This window comes from Oryza sativa, chromosome 4, assembly GCF_034140825.1.
Source record: "Oryza sativa Japonica Group chromosome 4, ASM3414082v1".
Taxonomy (NCBI): Eukaryota; Viridiplantae; Streptophyta; class Magnoliopsida; order Poales; family Poaceae; genus Oryza; species Oryza sativa.
In genome coordinates, this window is record NC_089038.1 from 24,449,721 (window position 1) to 24,469,019 (window position 19,299).

Below are 19,299 nucleotides of genomic sequence, written 5' to 3' on the forward strand. Positions count from 1 at the left end.
TTCAAACTCTTCTCCGGCGAAAACGGACTCTCCGGAAACGACGGAATCTAAGCAGAAAAGAGCAAAATCACCAAAACAGCACAAAAACAAGCTTGAACAGTACATGTGGATATTTTTAATGTGTAGATCTCAATTTTAGAAAAATTTAGAGACTTGAACCAACTAAATCGGAGCTAAGATGAATTAGTTATGAATTTTTAAAGATTAAATCGGATTAAAACACTTAAATCGGTTAAAATTGAATTATGATGCAATAATGAATTATTTTTGAAAAGGAAAAGAGGGTTTATTGCGTCAGCGGGCTAGGGTTTGGTGGACCGGGCGCACGGGCGACGGTTCACGCAAACGGACGGCCAAGATTGATCCCACCCAAAACGGACGGCTGAGATCGATCGGGTCCACAGCGGCTCACGGGAGACGATTCCGATGACGTCAGCGGTGACGTCACCGACAGCGGCGGCGGCTCGGCGGAGGAGACGGCTCGGGCGGCGCACGTTCGCCGGCGAACGGCGGCACCTCGGCACAAACGGAGGGCACCAGCACGTAGAGGACAACGCGGCGAACACACCGGTGACCAAAACGGCGGCGGAGGAGGAACGGACGACGACGGCGACGAGGAGGAAGCGGCGGCTACCTTCGGGTTGTCGACGGCGACGATGCTCCGGCGGGTTCCGACGGCTGCGAAGGGGCGGACGAGGACGGCGACGACTTGACGAGCACAACGGCGGTCTTCCCGAGCGACGGCGACGGCTGAAACGACGGCGGAGCACGGCTGAGATTGCGGCGGCGACGGCGAAGCTAGGGCACACGGCGCTAGAACGATTCCGGCGACGAGAGGCGAAGGCGAGGGTGGCGGCGGGTAGAAGAGACACCGGGGGTCCTTTTAAAGGGGCTCGGAGGCGGCGGCGAAAGCCCACGGCGACGGCAACGGCGAAGGAAAGCTCGGCTTGGAGAGAGGGAAACCGATCCGAAACGAACTCGACTCCGACGCTTTCCAAAGCGATTTAGCCAAAGATTCCAAAGGAGAAAAGGTAGAGGAGATCCCGAGGATCATTTCCCCTCTATCAATTCGGCCGGAGAAGGAAAGGAACGGCCGGATTTGGAAAGGAAACGGCGGCGGCGACGCTAGGGTTTGCGGGCGGCGGCGGCCGAAGGAGGACGATGGATCCGACAAGCGGGACCCACCTGTCAGCGACAGCGAGGGCGCGCGCGCGGCTGCGGACTGGGCCGGCTGGGCCGAGGAGAGAGAAGAGAGCGGTTTTGGGCCGACTTTCGGCCCAAAGCCAAAAGAGACTTTTTAAAACCTTTTTCAATTTAAATTATTTCTTAAATGCAATTCCATTTATTAAAAATACTTTCTTAGCTCAAATAAATCCCAGAAAAATCTAGGAATTATAGAATTAAGCAAAGTATTTAATGAAATTTTATCTGGCCCAATTTTATATTGGAATTTATTAATTAAAATTAGATTTTCTTTTCAAGACTTTTAAAATAAATTCTAAAAATTCCATTTAAACAACAATTTATATATTTTGAATCTTTAGGGTGTGACACTGCCGCTCGTGGAGCTCGTGGCGGGCGGCGAGGAGGCGGTCGGAAGGGCCTGGAGACGAGGAGAGCAGGGCGAGCGCCGAAGCGAGAGAGGAAAGGGGAGAGAGATGAAGAGATGGGAGATGGGGAGAGAGAGGAGGAAGAAGAGGGGTGAAATGACATGTGGGGCTCACGTGGGCCCCGCCATTTTTTATTAATTTGTGTGTGAAACTGACATGTGGGTCCCACGGGGTTTATTATTTTTCCGAATTGAATTGCCACGTAAGCGCCATGTCAGTGCCACGTCAAATTAAGACCGAGTCAAATTAGCCACGTAGGCGCCACGTCAGCCAAAACTGCTATTGAAACCGCCGAGGGATAATTCACACCGGTTTTGATAGTTGAGGGACCTGTTGTATCTGGTTTTGTGATTGAAGGATGAAAATCGGATTCGTTGACAAGTTAGGAACCTTAGATGAACTTATTCCGCACTTTTGAACGGGGCCTTATTCCATTCATGGGCCGATCAGGCAAGGCCCAGGAAGCGGCGGGGAAGCGGCGGCTAGCATTGAAGCGCGGGAAATCCAAAATCTCATCGGCCGCCTCCTTCCCCAATCCAAAAACCCTAGCGGAGAAATCTCTCCCCTCACCGTCCCGCGCGCTGCTCGGCCGCCATGAGCGCCCCCATGGAGGTCTCCTTCTCCGCGCCGCCTCCTCCGGATGCGGCATCTGCTGCCGCCGCGGCCCCATCGCTGGTGCCCGCCGTGTCGGCGGCGGCGGTGGCGGCGACCACCGTTTCCTGCTCGCCGCAGCCACCGACGGGGTCGCCCTCGGCCGACGACAGGATCCTCGTTTCAGGTAGGTTGCCTCGGTTACCTCCCGTTCTCTAGCTATGCACGGTTGTTGTGGCTAGCGAATGCTGAATCATGGTGGCTGTGTTTTTTTAAACCCTGTGATTGCAGTTGAAGTGCTTCTGCACGCCACTAGCACAGCTCGAGCCGAGGACGTCTGCGCTGCGGTGGAGAGGTTGGTGTTTATCTCATTTTCTGTTAATTTTTCGGGTTGTTGATGTTGTGAGCAACGTCAGGCGGGTTGGTTTAGAAAATGGTGGTTTTCTAGAAATGGGGAGCGATTGAGTTTGAGCATTGATGGAAAACGGTGAAGCTGAACACTGAAGCAACATGGATTTGGGATATAGTATATTTTCTGGGTATCTAATGCATAAAAAACCTGGGTCTTCTGTATGTTCTGAAGTTACAGAAACTTGTGGTACTGTAACTAGTGAACCAATGCAAGTATTAAGAGTGAGTTGTAAAATGCATCAACCGCAGCTTTGTGGAAGCCTTGGTGGTGCCATGGCAGCCTTGGGCAGAGGCATCAATGGTTGCTGCAAGGGACTTAACATAGTTTCCGGAAGAGAGTTTCTGGATTTTATTTATTCGCTCACATAATTTGCGTGAATACTAGCATCTTATTCATGAGCCATTAGCAGCTGTTATTTCTCGAACTTAATATCTACTACTTGCTTTATCAATCAGGATGTTAGAAGCTCGAAGCTTAAGCTATGTTGATGGTCCTGTCCCGATTCCTAATGATGATCCTTTTCTTCTTGCAAATGTTAAAAGGATCCAAATCTGCGACACTGGTATGGATCTACTTAGCCTGGCAATTGTGCTTTCTTTCTTGACCTCATTGCTTATGCATCTCTTGGTACTTGCCTTTTATGTAGATGAGTGGACTGAGAATCACAAAGTTCTGTTATTTTGGCAAGTCAGGCCTGTTGTTCATGTGTTCCAGGTATGCACTATAAATAATGTTAGCTGCCAACTGCCTAAACCTCTTCCACCTCTTTCAAGAACTGTGGTTATGAATTTTGTGTTGACATGTTGGCTATCGCGCTTTATTGATAAATTGCATGTGGAATTTCTTAATACTGTACTTAATTTTCTCATTTGTTTTCTCTAGAGTAGAGACTTCCAAAGGTACATTCTACAGGTGCATTTAACTATTTGCCACCCATATCTCAATGACATGTGGGTCCACATGTGTCTATGACATGTGGGTCCAGTTAATTGCCACATTTAAAAGTGGCAAATAGTTAAATATCTCACATTCTACATCCTAATGTCTTAATACTGATCCATAGGAATATGTTCTTTCCAATAGATGGATTGCTTTATGTTGTTTATTGGATTGAAGAGACATTGATCTAATTCAAATGTATTTACCTCAATCTGGTTTGCTTATGCTGCAGTTGAGCGAAGATGGTCCAGGTGAGGAGCCGGGTGAGGACGATACACTCTCTAGCTTCAATGAGTGGGCTCTGCCTGCCAAAGAATTTGATGGGTTGTGGGAAAGGTTTGGTTTACATTCAATTTAACCTTAACTAGTACAATTCCTTGAAGAAGTACACTATCCTTTTCTGTTGTGTTGGTAACATCATAAGTCTTTGCAGCTTACTCTATGAAGTTGGTCTCAAGCAGAGGTTGCTGAGATATGCTGCTAGTGCTTTGCTGTTTACTGAAAAGGGTGTAGACCCATGTCTTGTTTCCTGGAACAGGTAAGCGTCTTAAGAAACACCTAGGGTGGAAATGCCTGAGCTCTTTACGAGAAAATAGGTCATCTTAAGTTACCTGTAGTTGCATATGTTAAATTGTACACTGATTTTTCATTCTTTTGGTTGTTTTGATTTTCTTTGTCAACACATTGCAGGATTGTACTTTTGCATGGTCCACCTGGAACAGGAAAGACTTCCTTGTGTAAAGCACTTGCTCAAAAACTTTCCATTCGCTTCAAGTCAAGGTTTGTGCTGAATGAGATACAATACTGTATAATTTTGGTTAATGAATGTGCGTTATTCATTTCTATAATTCTTTTAGGTATTCCATGTGTCAATTGATTGAAGTCAATGCCCATTCACTGTTCAGCAAGTGGTTTTCTGAAAGCGGAAAACTGGTATGCCTTTTTTGTGCTAACCGAAAGACTGTTATATGCATGTGATGATTCATATGCTGAATGCTATTATCTAATGACACTTGGCTTGCTCATGATTTTGCATGTGGTGGCTTTTATTCTTATGATTCATTTCGACCTTTTTATACTGGACTTTACCTGGTATAATTAGCCAATGGATATGCATCTTTATTCGCATCTTAAATTCCGTGTACTCTGTGCAATCCTTCATTTTAGGTGGCCAAACTTTTCCAGAAGATCCAGGAGATGGTGGAAGAAGAAAGCAACCTGGTATTTGTATTGATAGGTACGTCAGTACGTCCTTGAGCAGTGACAAGTTAACACTATATATTGACAACTAGGCAACTAGCCCAAAGTGATGAAATGACTATACGAGTCTTCACTGTATGGTCTGTGAAGTGATTAGATGAGTCCACCAGGTTCATTTTGTATATGAATAGTTTAGGAAGGTTAATTTTCATGTCAAATTGTCAATTTGGCTGAGTTCAATTTAAGCTTCCATTATCTAAAAATGTTGAATTGTCAATCACGTTTCTCCTTAAAGATACACCCCTATACTAATGATTATGTATCAACCTTGGCCACCTGTTTGACATATGACTATATGAGCGAAGGATCCTTACAATCTATATTATACTCTTTCACATGGAGTTTGATTTGCTCGATGTTGTATATATTGAATCTTAACCTTATGTGTGTTATTATTGATTTTTCAATTTCTAGATGAAGTTGAAAGCCTAGCTGCTGCCAGACAGGCTGCCATATCTGGATCTGAACCTTCAGATTCCATAAGGGTAAAGTTTTTATTTTTCCATGTACCAATTTATCGTGAAATGCTCATACCTATTCCTTCATCGTGCAACCTGCAGGTTGTAAATGCATTACTTACACAAATGGACAAACTCAAGTCTTGGCCAAATGTTATCATTTTGACAACATCAAATATCACCACAGCTATTGGTATTAAGTTCTGCCTTTTTATACCTTTATGAAGTTAGTAAATCGTCCATCTCCTGATGATCTAATTTATCATTTTTGTGAGCGAAAGACACTTCTCTAGTCTATAGTGATATTTGCTCTACAGGGAGTAAATCCTAACTCTTCTCTAGTTTGCAGATATTGCATTTGTTGATAGAGCAGACATCAAGGCATACGTTGGACCCCCAACCCTTCAAGCACGATACGAAATTTTGAGGTCATGCTTACAGGAACTTTTGCGAGTTGGAATTCTTACACATACTCAGGTATTTGTTCTGTGCTTGCCAACTTGGTTGATGCCTATGGTGCCCACCTTTTCATTATTATTATCCAAGCACCAGAGTTGCTCTGGATTACTCTGTCCATGGGGCACTTGATTAGAGCAAACAATTCTTTTGGATCTTAGTTGATGAATCGATCAAAACTTCTCCACAAGACTTTCAACTTTCTTGTAACCCCTGAATGCTAAATAAACTATTGTCGCAAATTGTAGGGTGGCAATTCTCTTTGCCTTTTGAGTTATTTTAGCCTGATGGAGAACCAGCACTGTCCTGAGGTCGCAGATCCTCATGGTTCGGTTCATCTCTCTGGCCTACTCCATAAAGCTGCAGAAATATGTGAGGTAAATAACATAACTGATACATGCATCATCAACAGTAATCAAGACATTCCCATCAGGCTGACAGCAGCATTTCTTTTCTGCTACAGGGATTAAGCGGTCGAACATTGAGGAAACTTCCTTTCCTGGCACATGCTTCTGTTGCTAACCCTTCATGCTGCGATGCCTCTGCTTTCCTGCACGCTTTGATACAGACTGCTCAAAGAGAGCTCTCCGAGTCGCGTGGTTGATTGATTCCATGCCGGTCACTTCGAAGAGCAAATTGCTAACAGTTTCAATTCCAGAGATAGTTTTTAAGGGACCTCAAAGATAGCTGGAAGCTAATTCAGAGCCTGGTGCTAAATACCGGCAGACCCCTGCAATCTTTAGGTTTAGAACAGCAGAAGTCCAGAATAGATCTGATTGTTGCTTTGATACTTTTGTGTTTTGTAGATTATTATATATATAGTATATTGTGCCTCGAAGGATGTCACTGAGTTAAACCAGAAACAAGACTTGATTCGAGTTGCTGAATGTTTAAAAGCATATGTTATCACATCTTGCGCTCTATGCTTGTGGAGGTAGTGTAGTAACCAGGACCTGCTTCACGTGCTGCATATACAGGAAGCACACTCAAGTGACTCAACATGGTCATGTCTCAAGAGCACTGGAGCTAAAGCATTCAGAAAATTGCCGGGTGTCGTTCTTAACCGGGAATTACAGAGATTCAAGTTGACCGTGATCTATTCGGTATACAACTAATTAAATTCAAGTATCGAACCAAGAGCAGCAATTCGATATACAACTAATTTTCATTGACCGCTAAAATGTATAGGGAAGGAATCTACAAGAAAAACGAACTAGAGCCATGCTGTTGTTGGCCTCTCCAAGGATCTTACTACAGCTACACCACAAAATGGGTTTAGCAAATAGTGATTTGGGTCTGAGACTGAAACTACGATTTCACCTCTGGCCTGCTCTGGTTGGGTCGTATGCGACAGGATAAGTAGCTGGTGCTTGTCCTGCATTGGCAGCTCCACTGCTTGACTGAACAACTCCAGCAGGATATCCAGCACTACTGATCGCGCCATACATGCTTGCAACATCTGTAGCTACACCACTGCTTATTGGTTGCTGCGGTGCAGCATACGCACTAGGATAACCGGGCAAAGCGGCCTGTGTGTACCCTGCAACTGGATAACCAGGATAGCCCGCGTATGCATTTGCTTGCGCAGCATGCATCTGGTAAGCAGTAGCGGCATCATAAGTTGGGTAAGCATATGCCCCAGCTTGGGTAGATCCTTGCTGATATGCCCCAGCTTGGGTGGTCCCTTGCTGATAAACCCCAGCTTGGGTGGCTCCTTGGTGATATGCAGAGGGATGACCGGTAAATGCACTTGAATATGGGTTTGAGGCAGCTGGCACTGCCACAGCTTGTGCTGCCCCTGGTTGTGAAGCAGTCACATGTGCCACCCCCGCCTGTGCTGCTACTGCTTGAGCCGCTGCCACTGATTGTTGCAAGAATCAGATGGAATTGAAACATTAGAGTGCTTTACAAAGCACAAAAGGCATAAAATATGTACACATTGATAGATAGATTATGTGTATGCATGGAAATAAGCCAATCATAAGCAATAAATAAGCAGACACTACAGCGAGTACAAAATGGGACATACATAAGCTATATATATGTTGAGTGGCATGAATATGGACATGACAAAACCGGAGTACCAGACTAACGCGTGTGTTGCATATTACAAAAGCACCGACATATATCTATCACAATTCAAAATGCATATGCAAATCACATATAAAACAAAATGCATATGTAATTAAATACATCAGAGGTTCGCAAGGGAACATAACTGCCGATCTATGAGTACAGGACAGTCCGGTTCTTACCATGAACCAAACACTGAGAAGTTATGGTCAAACAATAAGGGAATGAGGATACCTTGAGCTCGTTTTTCAGCATTTGCCACATCAGCACGCAACTTGTCAGCCTCTTTGGTCATAGTCATTAAATTCATCTCCATCGTCCGCATCTGCTCAACTTGCTTGATGTTTGTGTTTTTCTCATATTCAAAAGCAGATCTATGCATGGTTACGGGAAAACATCATATTATCAGAGGCCTGTTCGCCACCAAAGCTCAGGAGTGTATGGAAAATGTAAAAAAGGAATAATATCACAAACCTTAGACTCTGATGCTCTTTTCGGAGCCCATCTAGCTCAGTCAGTAATTCAGGAAGTTTCTTACTGTCACCAGAGAACTTATGTAGCTCTTTAGTTACTTTATCCATCTCAACAGTGAGCATCTGCCTCTCAGCAATAAGTCTCTTTGCCTCCATATGCACTTGATGAAGTTCCTTCTTCACTGCATCACCAGCTTGTATATCTGCTTCCATCAATCTCATTCTCTCCATCAAATCTCTCATATGCATATCAGTCTCTGTCTGAACATCACCTAGGTGAGCACGGATCATTTGCATTTCTTTCTCAGTATCAACAATATCCTGCCTCAAGACGACATGGCTAGATGCCAATCGCTGATTCTCTCTGATAAGCTTTTCTGCCTCGGCGGTCTGCTCAGCAAGTTTCTTTTCCAAGATCTCCAGAGCGGTGGCAGCGCGATCCAAAGGTTGGCGGCCAGAAAGGCTGGCTGCAGGGAAGGCGCCATCACGCATCAAACCTGAAGCTTGGCGTCCATCCAGCTGTCCATGGTATGCCATTATACTGAAATAGCAAGTAACACCAAAAGGAGTTTAAATCGGGAAATCGGGAGCTTCAACCAAAAGTGAAAAATGTTATTAAGTAGTCATGCTAAGCCATGCATGCATAACGACAATTAACATGGCACTCAACATTAAATACCAGGCACGTTGCGGTCTCATCATAGGTGATGGTAATTTGAAATATTGTACTAGATACTATAGTTACATCCATGAAGTTGTTCAAAAAACATGTGGTGCCAAGAGGTTAACTTACAATAAAAGATACAAAGACTCCCTATTAATCAACAAAACAAATAGAGGAGATTACATTGGAGTTAAAATACAGAAACGCAAACGGCTCACACGTAATGCAGGTTCGAAATGCAAGCACAAAAATAATCCCCAAATCCACACAAGGCTGAACTCCCGCGAAGCTGACATCAAATCTCTAAGCTAAAACCTACATCAACAATCCATGGCCCTACACTGACAGATTAACAGAGGCAAACCTAAGGCCACCTCCAATGCAAAATACTTCAATGGGTGCTTAGGAAAATAGAAAAAGCTACCACACCACTAAGCTGAGAACGTCCTAACTTAGGGCATGGGGTGAATTCAGCTCAACCCCAATTTTTTTTCCTTAAACAATACTGCACCACGCACGTATCAATGGACAGATTAATCGCGAAGAAACTAGATGGCTTAATCGTAGTGAAAAGAAAAAAAAACAATCCAGGTCCGGATAGATTTCCCCAGGTCACGGAGTGACGCGGAAGAGGAGGGGAGACTGGGAGAGGGGGCTACGAGAGGAGAGGTGATGGATACCTTCAATTCGACTCAACCGAGACAGAGGCCGATGGAACGAGGGCTCGTCGCGTCGAGTCCCCCACCCCCCCTGGTTCCGAGCCTGCTCGCCGGCGGCGGGGGCCGTGCGCGCCGAGGAGGGCTCACAAGGGAGAGAGAGGGGGTAGGATGCGGTCGGGGGAGGAGATAAGAGGAGCCCGTCCGCACCGCGGGTAAGTATACGGCGGCCGTTCGCCGGCGGCGCGCGCGCGAGGAGGAGGAGGAGGAGAGGCGGCGGGGGAGCAGGTCGGCCTTGCCGCCGCCGGAACACAGAAGAGAGAGAGAAGGGTAGCGGCGGCGACGGAGGAAGGGAAAGAGATGGAGGGAGGGCAGAGGGAGGAAGAATGTGGGACCCGGTAAAGGCAGAGGAGGCCAGATGTCTCACCCCTCGCCCCTCGGAGTCACGACTCGAGTCACGACCTTGCTGCGTTGGCCTACTAGACCATGGCCCTAGCCCTAGGGCGAAGGCCGGAATTTTGACGCGAATATTAAGGAATAACCACGATTTTGAATCCATATCGTCTAAGTCTAACCACCGTTTTATAGAGCTAGCCGGAATACCTGAGCGTTTCTTTAGTAGGCTGGAATTTTGGCTATTTATTTTTAGTCTTTTATTTATTTTAAATAACTATACTAAATGTTAGGGGTATACAATTGTATTTATTTTATAATAAAAATATTAGTTTGAGGTAGTTTAATTATTCTTTTGTATTGAATATTAAAATATGTTACGTCTCATTAAGTTATCTTATTTTGGAACGAGTGAGTACTTATTTGCTGGAGGGTTGGCTAGCGTAACAGAGTTACTTCTTGATCCGATGACCCTATTTGTGTTCATAAAAGATCAGCCGAGAGCCACAACCCAACCAGGAAAGGCCATCTAAGTTTTTCATAATCATACCGTGTGTTAGTCCGATCGCTCAGAGCGTGCCCAGTACAAGCCAGGACTTGCTCAAAGACTAAATGTAAAGATGCAAACTAAATGTACGACTGCAGATAGCATTGCAAAGAATCAGATGATAATTGGAAACAACGGTCTTGAGGTCCATGGAGACACAGCCGCGGCTGAGGACCGATAATCAACTCTCATAATCATTTCAGTTAAAGGAATTAAGGCTGCCAGCATTTCCCTTTGCAACAAAAGGTGTTCTCTTTACCTTGTTACACAGCATCGTGTGAAGAATACTCCTCGTGGGTTCCTGAATTATTTGTGGAACAGAACTAAGAAACAGATATTGCCTCACGATTCCTTCCTGGGAAGCGTCGTACAAATTGACGATCTAAACTCTATACGAAACAAAAATAATCGGGAGTCGGGACAAATGAGCTAGTCCCCCAAAAGAATTAATCTCTCAGGCGTGCACCGGCTGGTATCTAATCCAGATTGGCGATTACTGCATCAGTGACTTCCTGGGTGGTGCTGGTGCCGCCTAGATCCTTTGTTCTGTACTTGCCTTCCGCAATGACACGCTTCACCGCCGTCTCCAGCCGGTCGGCGAATGACGGGAACTGCAAATGCCTCAACATCATGGCGGATGATAGAAGCAGCGCAATAGGGTTTGCTTTCTTCTGCTCTAAGATGTTCTCGTTTCCGACGTTTCCTGCAGAAGCACCTTGCTCAAAGACAGCATGGTCCTGACCCACATTACCTGCAACAGGATGGCGAATATAAGGATTAGTAAACCACGTTGAATTAATTATGGTATACAAAAATGAACCAACTGGGTGGTCCAAACATATAAAATGGGTGGCAAGTGATGACTGATGACAAGAAGTAATAACGTAATTGTTCCAAAAGAACTGATGAAAGGTACAACCATGCGTGATGCACAGACAACAAACTGTCTCCCAGTAAGAAAAATATTGTCGGTGACAGAAAAATATTGTCTCCCAGCCGATTGTTTAGTGTGCTGTTGCTTATACGAATTAAAGGAACAAGGTAAAAGTTAAGATCCTACCTCCAGGCATAACACCTGTCCCTCCAGCAATACCTGCAGCCGTGTTAGCAACCAAATTGCCATAAAGGTTTGGTGTAACCTACAAAACGTACCAAAGAGTAGAAAGTTAGAAATTCTGCAGGAATTACACGGGGATACTTAACAGGAATCATTTGGGAAAACCAGTATTCAGGAAAGTGTCCTGCGGAACAGAAAGAAAAAGTAAACAAAAAAAGGGGGAATTCGACAGTTGTCGTTAGCTAACATACTTTATAGTACATCATATCAAGCTAACTAAAACTGCCTGTAGCTGCATGATTGCAACGCTTACATACTGTCAGCTGGTTAGAAGTGCTATAGATTGTCAAAAGATTGTTTTCTCAATCCTTATAACAACAAAATTTCATTTGGTTTCTCTTCATTTTCACATTATTGAGTGTTTGCACTTTTCTCTCCTCCCATAAAGATGATGCAAATCTAAGCATTCCCAATTTCTCTGATGTTGTTCAGGACATTAAATTTCTCATAATGCTTTTGAAATTCTACATGATAAATAGGTCAAATTTATAGATAAGGAAGCGGAGCAAAATAAATCGTACGATGACACTACTTTTATTTCCTAATGCAAATGACAGAAGGAATTTTAACCTGGAGACTATATATAGCAAATGTGTATCATTAGATTCATTATTTATCTTGCATCACAAGCAAAATTTCAATATCCTAGTTGCTAAAGCATTTACAGGAATGTATGCTTCCCAAGTACAACAAAATATGTTCTACAATGCTAAAACCACAGCATCTACAATAACTTCTGATAAGCTTCCTCATTCAGAACTGTACTTTCTGAGAAAGTATTACATTCATTCTTCGGACATAAAACAAACAGATTAATAAAAACAGATGTTTGAATTGCATCATAAAATGCAAAGCACACGCAAAGAAACTCAGTGCAGTTCAAACAAGGCAGCTCCAAAGTACTGAACAGACAGTGATGCTCCAGATAGAATGTATGAAGTAAAGAGCATACCATGACATCAAATTGCTCAGGCTTTGCAACAAGTTGCATACAGCAGTTGTCGACAATGATCTCATTATACTGAATACCAGGATACTTTGAGGCAACCTCACGGCAAGATTCCAAGAACAAACCATCAGCAAGCTTCATGATGTTTGCTTTATGCACTGCTGTGACTTTCTTTCGGTTGTTAAGGTAAGCATACTCAAAAGCATATTTGGCAATCCTCTCAGAGCAAAACTTTGTTATCACCTGACAAAAGTTAGTCAGTGAGACTAAGATGGAAAAGAAGCTCAGAGAACTGGAAAAAAAAAAGGGTGCATTTCATTCCATTGGCAATCATGTAACACAAAACTAATCAATGGTTCAATTGAAAGAAAAGAAATAAGCACATATCTGATGAGTCCATGTGCCCCAAATCAATAAATTTAACCATCAGTCTACCTATTCCCTCTATTCCATTCCCTACATCCCAAATCCATGAAGCTGACCTGATTACACGTCATATAACAGTCTGGCCAAATAATCACGTCATTAAATTCTTAAAGAGGCCAGTGTTTGATGCAGAATAAACAAATCAGGAACTAAACTAGCACGTTTTACAATTTAATCAACACGCAAATAATGTAAATTCATAGATTGTACCAAACGCTTTACCAGGCAAACAGCAAACAACAAACCGTGAGTTCGATTAAGCTGGTCTGTACTGATAAAACGCCTGCTAATCCACATCTCAAGATTGGACAACCAAAGCAGATGCCAAACATCAGGTCAACAAGACAACAATATATATTAAAACATTCACACCATCCCATCCTTAATAAGACAACAATTCTGCAGATTAGATATATGCAACTTCACTAGAAATTGCATATATAACTCTAACCGTGGACTTATCTGTAATTCAGTATACCACATATTGAGATCATAGGCTAGTGAAATCCCAATCAAAATGAACAATGTGGTCAAAGCCTCGCAGTTTTGCAATAGGATACTCTCATCTATACAATAAGTATGATCTGCAAAATCTACCATCCGTATGAGCAGTACCAGCAATTACGCCAACGAAATTGCAGCATAATAATAACATCACAAAAAAGGAACACATTAGACGTCAAAATCGATGCACGGGTGGCGATTCTCCAACCAACACACAACAACAGAGCAAAGCGCGCGTCACGCGAGATTGGCCCGTACCTTGAGGCTCTCGACGACGCCGGGCACGACCTCGTGCTCGAGCCCCGAGTACTCCCCCTCGGTGTTCTCCCTGATGACGACGATGTCGACGTCCTGGTGCCTGGTGGGGAGGCCGGGGAAGTTGGAGCAGTTGACGAGCGAGGCGTAGAGGTCGAGCTCCTTGCGGAGCTGCATGTTGAGGGAGGAGACCCCGCCGCCGACGGGGGTGGCGAGGCCGCCCTTGAGGCACACCTTGTTGCGGCGGATGGACTCGATGACGGCGGGCGGCACGGTGGGCATGTCGCCGCGGACCTCGTAGGTCTCGAAGTAGACCGGCGCGTGCATCACCTCCATCACCTGCTGCACGGCCCCCGTCACGAGCGGCCCGATCCCGTCCCCCGGGATCAGCGTCACGGCGCGCGGGTTCCCGTCCCCTGGCCTGGGCATGTAGGTCACCGTGCGGCGCGCGCCGGCGCCGCCATGGTGCGCCGGGGCGGGGGCCGGGGAGGAGAGGATGCGGCGGAGGAGGGGGGCGGATCGCCGCGCCATGGGTGGGAGGAGGAGGAGGCGAATTGCGATCGGGAAGGCGGAGGCGAGGCGAGGCGGCCGGGAAGAGAGGAGGAAGGAGACCGGGAGACTTGGAGAGGGGAAGAGGAGAGAGGAGGAGAAAGGGAAGGCGGAGATGTGTACTCGAGTTGTTTTTTGCGGTCTAATCCCTTGGAGATTTTTGTATTTGGAGAATTGCATTTCGAAGTTAGACTTCTTTCACAAGAATAATGACGAGGAGTCCCTGCCAAATGGGCCCATCAAAAGGCCAATCTATATTTATATATCCCGTAATAATTTAATCGGCAAAAAACACATAAATGCGTATCAACTTGCAGAACATAAGTTGAGCAATGGAAGAGATGAGAGGTAAACTATTGCTTGCGTGCTTGCTGGAATATTATTTTTTTGGTTCAGCGAATGTATCGATCAATTGCCACTCAATCCATCCAATATTCCAGTAAACTAACCTAACGCCTATCATCAACTATCAGTTGGAGACTGAGGTCTGAAGGTAGCAAATTTGGGCTTTTGTTAGATAATAATAGCAGAGAGAACAAGTAGAATATGGAACGAATTTGATTCGCTGAATGCCACAAAAGATAATACAGGAGTGTAGTATACTTCAGCCATTAAGATGGCAGTTTCAAAAACGATAACGTGTGCGCCTCGTCTTTTTAGATTTACACAAATGTTTCCACAATTTCTTTCTTGGTGTCTACCATCGAATCTGTTTACAACGAGGAGCGAGAACAGGATTGTCAGCCCTGAAAGCAGCTTCTTCGGCTCGAGATTATACTCAAGGCTCATAGCTCCCAACTTTTCTTATAACCAATGCACACTAGCAAAGAAGGTGAGAAGTGGTCAGCGTGCAGTGATAGACTGATAGCTAGCTTTAAAACATTGAAGAATTGAACTGTACTACTACTAGTACTAGTAACGATTCACGAACACCTTTGGTAATGTTGGCAGCACAATGGAACCTTACAAATTACCATTTCATACATAATACAAAGTAACTTGCTCACAATGAGAATTCCTAAAGAGATATATACAGCCTACGCAGGGATAGAGCTTCTACTAGGCTAGCAAGATCCGTATGCTCTCACCCGACCCCCACCCCAATGTTTGAAGATTTTTATGATTAGTACTTCATATATAGTACATAATTGGGTGCATTCTCTTGTTAATTCCTCCATCTACTTAATTGATTTTATTATTTTTAGAGATATTTAATTGTGAAACAAGTCGCTGCGATTAGAGTGTAGAAATCAAGAATATATAATGAAGAAACATAAGTATGCGGTAATGTTGTAATTTAGTATAGATGCTTTTGTTTTAGAGCTGCTGTACTCATGTATTGCTTAGTCATGTGTTTTGTATAACTCCAATGTCTATAAATTCCAAAGAACCGCAATCTTATTTTGGCCCCTCTTGAGATTTATTAGTTCAAGCTCCACTATTGTGTGTATTGCTTAACAGCAAAAATAATTATCAGCAAAGACAATGCCCTTATAATGCATTTTAAACAATCGCATGCATACAGATAGTACAACAAAGATGGGAGTTTATCAAATGGCTGATTCTATCAAATAATTACACTTACAGTCAAGGAATAATCACTATAATAAGGAAATAGTGCAACAAAATGAGCAGCCAAAATAGTTTGGCAATTTGGAATGAACAAACAGAACCTTATTGCCTTAATCTTATCAGAGTAAGTAACAGGGTAAGTCAGCAAGCATATACCTTGTTGTTGCTGAGAACAAATCACTGTCCTTATTTCAATCCAGCAACCTTTTTCCTGAGCAATGTATTCTGTTTTTCCTACAAAACAATATCAGAATACAGATCAGAAATACCACATCAAAGAATAGGCTAGTTGTTACTAACAGTAGCATATCTAAATGCAATCCTTGCAAAATTTGTGGCCAGGCATGACTGGATGAAGTAGTAGTAATAATAATAAGACAACAATAACATGATATAGACCCTGTTAAATTTGAGTTGTATTATAATGTAGTTCAATCACATGCCTATGCAAGATGAAACCATATATATGTGCAGAACCTTAAATTCTGCGCACAGCCAATCTGGATTTATCATTCAAGTATTCAATACAACACTTTGTACTGTTTCTAAAGCCCTTTTCAAACTAAAAAAACATGGATAATAATTATGTATAGTCCAAAGGCCCCAAACAAGTTGCATGCTCGTGACCATATTCATTTACCAAGATCAGCAGCATTCCAGGGCTTAAATCGTGATTTTGTGGCTTCTGAGCAACCACCAAAAAGGGCATAACTGCTATAACTGATTCTTGGAAGCATATTTTTCAATTCTATTTTTAGCTTTTTATATATCATAATTTATTAATAATTTAATATGAGTCTTATATTGCTCAAAGTTTATTACGAAGTACATAAAACACCTTTTTTACACATAAAGCATGTCAAAAGAAAAGAACAACGGGTCTTAAACTCTTAACTGACAGTTTAGTATCAATTCACGTGAAATTAAGGGTATTCGAGCTACAGGATTTCTCAAACAGAAGAAAATTATCCATGAGAAATACAGTATCAGATAGAGGTGCTATAGCTATAGCACTCACCTGTACTGCTAATTGCAATTTTAGTTGCCTTTGCAGCTTTTCACAAGATAGATAGCAGTCACCGTCTAAGAAATGTGTCATGGTACTATGGCGGACTATCTAGAAGACTAGAACACAGCAGCACTCAATCTCACTTAGACCTAACTTGTTCAGCCAGACTCAACCAAAGCAGACTGCCTCCTGGCAATCAGAACTGACTCATGATATGGATGAATTACCTCTTTAACTATTAGTCTATCAACAAGCAAGTAAAAAAAACAGCACTAGTTAAATTAGAAATCACAAATTTCAGATTTATACATGGTTTTGGCAGAGCTGTCAAGGCATAGTTTCATTCACACTAGGACCAAAGTAGAGCGTGGATTATACATGTGGTTACTCAAAACTCAAACTATGCAATTTCTTCCATCTCGCATATCACCACAGTAATCCAGCGAAAGAGCTCACCACCTTATTTTGGCTTATGACAACTCAAATAGCCACACTTGTAGTCAAAACAAAATAATACAACACATTGCTACACCAGAAATAGGTGTTCTAAAAAGATGTTTGGTGAATGCCTTATTAACTATTTAGACCTCCCATAGCCACTTGGATCCTGCAGACCTGCATGGCTGGATTCACGCCCTGCTCCAACTCTTCATATACCACTTTATCTCAGCCTCAGGAGATCCCAGACTCCCAGTTACCCAGCATATCCTAGCTAAATCTTATTTTGAAAATTTCCTTGAAGTGGGCGATGCCACATAGCAGATTAAGAAATTAAAGAAGGGTAATACAATCTGCTTCCTTAAGCAAACACGGATATTCAAAAAGAAAATTGGTTTCAGGAGGCAATGTTATTGCGTTAAGCAGAACATGAATTCTTTGGAAACTGATTTAGCCTTTCTATCTAGAAAATATTTCATACCCCCTCTGTCCATGATGGCAGATTCATCCAAATTGTTCGATCGTTTCTTCTATTCTGATGTGAATAAATCTTGCCTAATTCACATAACAGAAATATTGTTTCAAGTTAGCCTAACAATTGACACAGGATCAATCAATTTGTCCATAGAGACAACAATATACTCCAAAAGGCAAAATTCTGACAACACAAAACTCAGGATCCAACAATCACCTGATCGAGCACGCGTTCGTTGGTCCGCTCAACCTGCCGAGCAAGCCCCTCCAGCTTCCTTAGCATCCCACTGTACATCTCCTCCATTTCGGAGGTCAGCGCAGAGGCCGAGGTCACCATTGCCCCTACCCTCTCCAGCCCGAACCCTTCTACCATCCCATCAAGCGCCTTCTGCTCACCAATGCTGTAACCCTGCTTTACAGGCTGCTCCGGCAGCGACGGCAACGGCGACTCCGGCGCGAAGGCGTGGTACTGCTCCCTGAATCCGGGCCCAGCGTTGACGACGCTGAGGGAGGCCGGCACAAGGCGGGAGTCAACGAGGAGGAACGCACGGTAGTCGAACGAGTGAACGGAGAGGCCAGCGGCGGAGGAGGATGGTGCCACGAGGAGGAAGACGAGCGGGTGGGCGAGCACCAGGGTCTTCGAGAGGGAGCGCGCGAGGGCGGCCTCGCGCATGGAGGGGCGCAGCGGCGAGCGGCGGCGGGAGGAGGAGAAGAAGCCGATGGCGGCGGAGGGGTCGGGGGAGTAGGACGACCTGGTGAAGCGGCCGAGCGGATCGGCGAGGGAGGAAGGCTGCGCGACCGAGGCGTGCCCCACGACGGAGATGGAGAGGGAGGGGCCCGAGGAGGCGCGGGCCTGGTCGTCGTCGTCGTCGTCGTAGAAGGACGGGGGAGCCGCGGCTGCGCGGCTAGCCACGCCGAAGAGGAGCCCGTCGGAGTCGCCGTCGGCCGAGCCGCAGCAGGCGAGCAGCGCCGCGAGGGCGGCGCCGGAGACGGAGAGCTTCGCGGCGGCGGCGGGGGCCATCGCCGTGAGATGGGATTTTCTGGGGGAAGCTTTCTGTTCCGGAGTTCGGCGAGGCTTTTCCGAGACGTGACGGGCGAGACGAAGGTACAGCGCCTTCCAGACTTCCACGGATGAGTGATGGCACACGTGGGCTACTAGGCTGGGCCGTATTGAATTCTTTGTTTTTCATTTGGATTACGTCTATTTTACCTCCCTCAACTCTTGCTCTTGATTGAATCGCCTCCCTCAACCGCAATACCATATATAACCGCCAAATTGAGCCCCTCGGCGGTTTAGCTGGTGCTTTGGTCATATGTGGCATCCACGTGGCATGTTGACTACGGGCCAACGTTATAGAGCACGTTGTTGCCTGCCAGAGTAGCTTATCCCGCGGTGGTGGTGAGCGAGTGAAAGGGGAAGATGACGTGAGGCTATGGTTGTGGCTCGGAGCGGATTAGGGGAAAGCGGACGCTG

General features: G+C 44.6%; 4 protein-coding genes across 6 annotated transcripts; 1 reads left to right on the forward strand and 3 right to left on the reverse strand.

Moving 5' to 3' along the window:
• The first annotated feature begins 2,127 nt into the window (after positions 1-2,127).
• LOC4336167 (pachytene checkpoint protein 2 homolog) lies at positions 2,128-6,637 on the forward strand. 2 transcript variants are annotated; one of them, XR_010740486.1, is made up of 14 exons: positions 2,128-2,388; positions 2,493-2,556; positions 3,069-3,175; positions 3,260-3,327; positions 3,785-3,888; positions 3,986-4,090; positions 4,243-4,332; positions 4,410-4,485; positions 4,720-4,789; positions 5,227-5,297; positions 5,373-5,463; positions 5,613-5,747; positions 5,975-6,103; positions 6,190-6,637. XR_010740486.1 is itself a non-coding variant. In NM_001419572.1 (14 exons), exons 1-14 carry the CDS (start codon positions 2,205-2,207, stop codon positions 6,328-6,330), a joined length of 1,428 nt encoding a protein of 475 aa, NP_001406501.1. In that variant the 5' UTR covers positions 2,132-2,204; the 3' UTR covers positions 6,331-6,637. The 2 variants fall into 2 exon arrangements, 1 of the variants encoding a protein (NP_001406501.1); NM_001419572.1 differs by having other exon boundaries at positions 2,132-2,388; positions 5,620-5,747.
• An 80-nt stretch (positions 6,638-6,717) lies between these two features.
• Positions 6,718-9,965, reverse strand: LOC4336168 (protein FLX-like 2). Its single transcript, XM_015781801.2, has 4 exons — positions 9,617-9,965; positions 8,274-8,813; positions 8,034-8,173; positions 6,718-7,587 (listed from the first exon to the last, which is right to left on the reverse strand). Exons 2-4 carry the CDS (start codon positions 8,807-8,809, stop codon positions 7,043-7,045), a joined length of 1,221 nt encoding a protein of 406 aa, XP_015637287.1. The 5' UTR covers positions 8,810-8,813; positions 9,617-9,965; the 3' UTR covers positions 6,718-7,042.
• Positions 9,966-10,700: 735 nt separating this feature from the next.
• Positions 10,701-14,471, reverse strand: LOC4336169 (isocitrate dehydrogenase [NAD] regulatory subunit 1, mitochondrial). 2 transcript variants are annotated; one of them, XM_066309522.1, is made up of 4 exons: positions 13,787-14,471; positions 12,602-12,829; positions 11,593-11,671; positions 10,701-11,283 (listed from the first exon to the last, which is right to left on the reverse strand). In XM_066309522.1, the coding sequence occupies exons 1-4, from the start codon at positions 14,312-14,314 to the stop codon at positions 11,009-11,011; spliced, it is 1,110 nt and encodes a 369-aa protein (XP_066165619.1). In that variant the 5' UTR covers positions 14,315-14,471; the 3' UTR covers positions 10,701-11,008. The 2 variants fall into 2 exon arrangements, with proteins under 2 accessions (XP_066165619.1, XP_015636170.1); XM_015780684.3 differs by having other exon boundaries at positions 12,602-12,841.
• Positions 14,472-14,872: 401 nt separating this feature from the next.
• On the reverse strand, positions 14,873-18,896 carry LOC4336170 (uncharacterized). Its single transcript, XM_015780686.3, has 3 exons — positions 18,043-18,896; positions 16,061-16,138; positions 14,873-15,152 (listed from the first exon to the last, which is right to left on the reverse strand). Exons 1-2 carry the CDS (start codon positions 18,844-18,846, stop codon positions 16,091-16,093), a joined length of 852 nt encoding a protein of 283 aa, XP_015636172.1. The 5' UTR covers positions 18,847-18,896; the 3' UTR covers positions 14,873-15,152; positions 16,061-16,090.
• Positions 18,897-19,299: the final 403 nt, after the last annotated feature.

What these genes read in the sequence shown, in the direction of transcription:
- LOC4336167 (NM_001419572.1), top strand. Translation starts at nt 2,205, where the DNA reads ATGAGCGCCCCCATGGAGGTCTCCTTCTCCGCGCCGCCTCCTCCGGAT. An exon ending in AAATATCACCACAGCTATTG is followed by an intron (nt 5,464 to 5,619) that starts GTATTAAGTTCT and finishes TCTAGTTTGCAG; the next exon opens with ATATTGCATTTGTTGATAGA. An exon ending in AAGCTGCAGAAATATGTGAG is followed by an intron (nt 6,104 to 6,189) that starts GTAAATAACATA and finishes TTTCTGCTACAG; the next exon opens with GGATTAAGCGGTCGAACATT.
- LOC4336168 (XM_015781801.2), bottom strand. Translation starts at nt 8,809, where the DNA reads ATGGCATACCATGGACAGCTGGATGGACGCCAAGCTTCAGGTTTGATG. An exon ending in AAAGAGCATCAGAGTCTAAG is followed by an intron (nt 8,174 to 8,273) that starts GTTTGTGATATT and finishes AACCATGCATAG; the next exon opens with ATCTGCTTTTGAATATGAGA. An exon ending in TGCTGAAAAACGAGCTCAAG is followed by an intron (nt 7,588 to 8,033) that starts GTATCCTCATTC and finishes TGCAACAATCAG; the next exon opens with TGGCAGCGGCTCAAGCAGTA.
- LOC4336169 (XM_015780684.3), bottom strand. Translation starts at nt 14,314, where the DNA reads ATGGCGCGGCGATCCGCCCCCCTCCTCCGCCGCATCCTCTCCTCCCCG. An exon ending in CTGAGCAATTTGATGTCATG is followed by an intron (nt 11,672 to 12,601) that starts GTATGCTCTTTA and finishes TACGTTTTGTAG; the next exon opens with GTTACACCAAACCTTTATGG. An exon ending in GACAGGTGTTATGCCTGGAG is followed by an intron (nt 11,284 to 11,592) that starts GTAGGATCTTAA and finishes ATCCTGTTGCAG; the next exon opens with GTAATGTGGGTCAGGACCAT.
- LOC4336170 (XM_015780686.3), bottom strand. Translation starts at nt 18,846, where the DNA reads ATGGCCCCCGCCGCCGCCGCGAAGCTCTCCGTCTCCGGCGCCGCCCTC. An exon ending in ACGAACGCGTGCTCGATCAG is followed by an intron (nt 16,139 to 18,042) that starts GTGATTGTTGGA and finishes ATTGTTTTGTAG; the next exon opens with GAAAAACAGAATACATTGCT.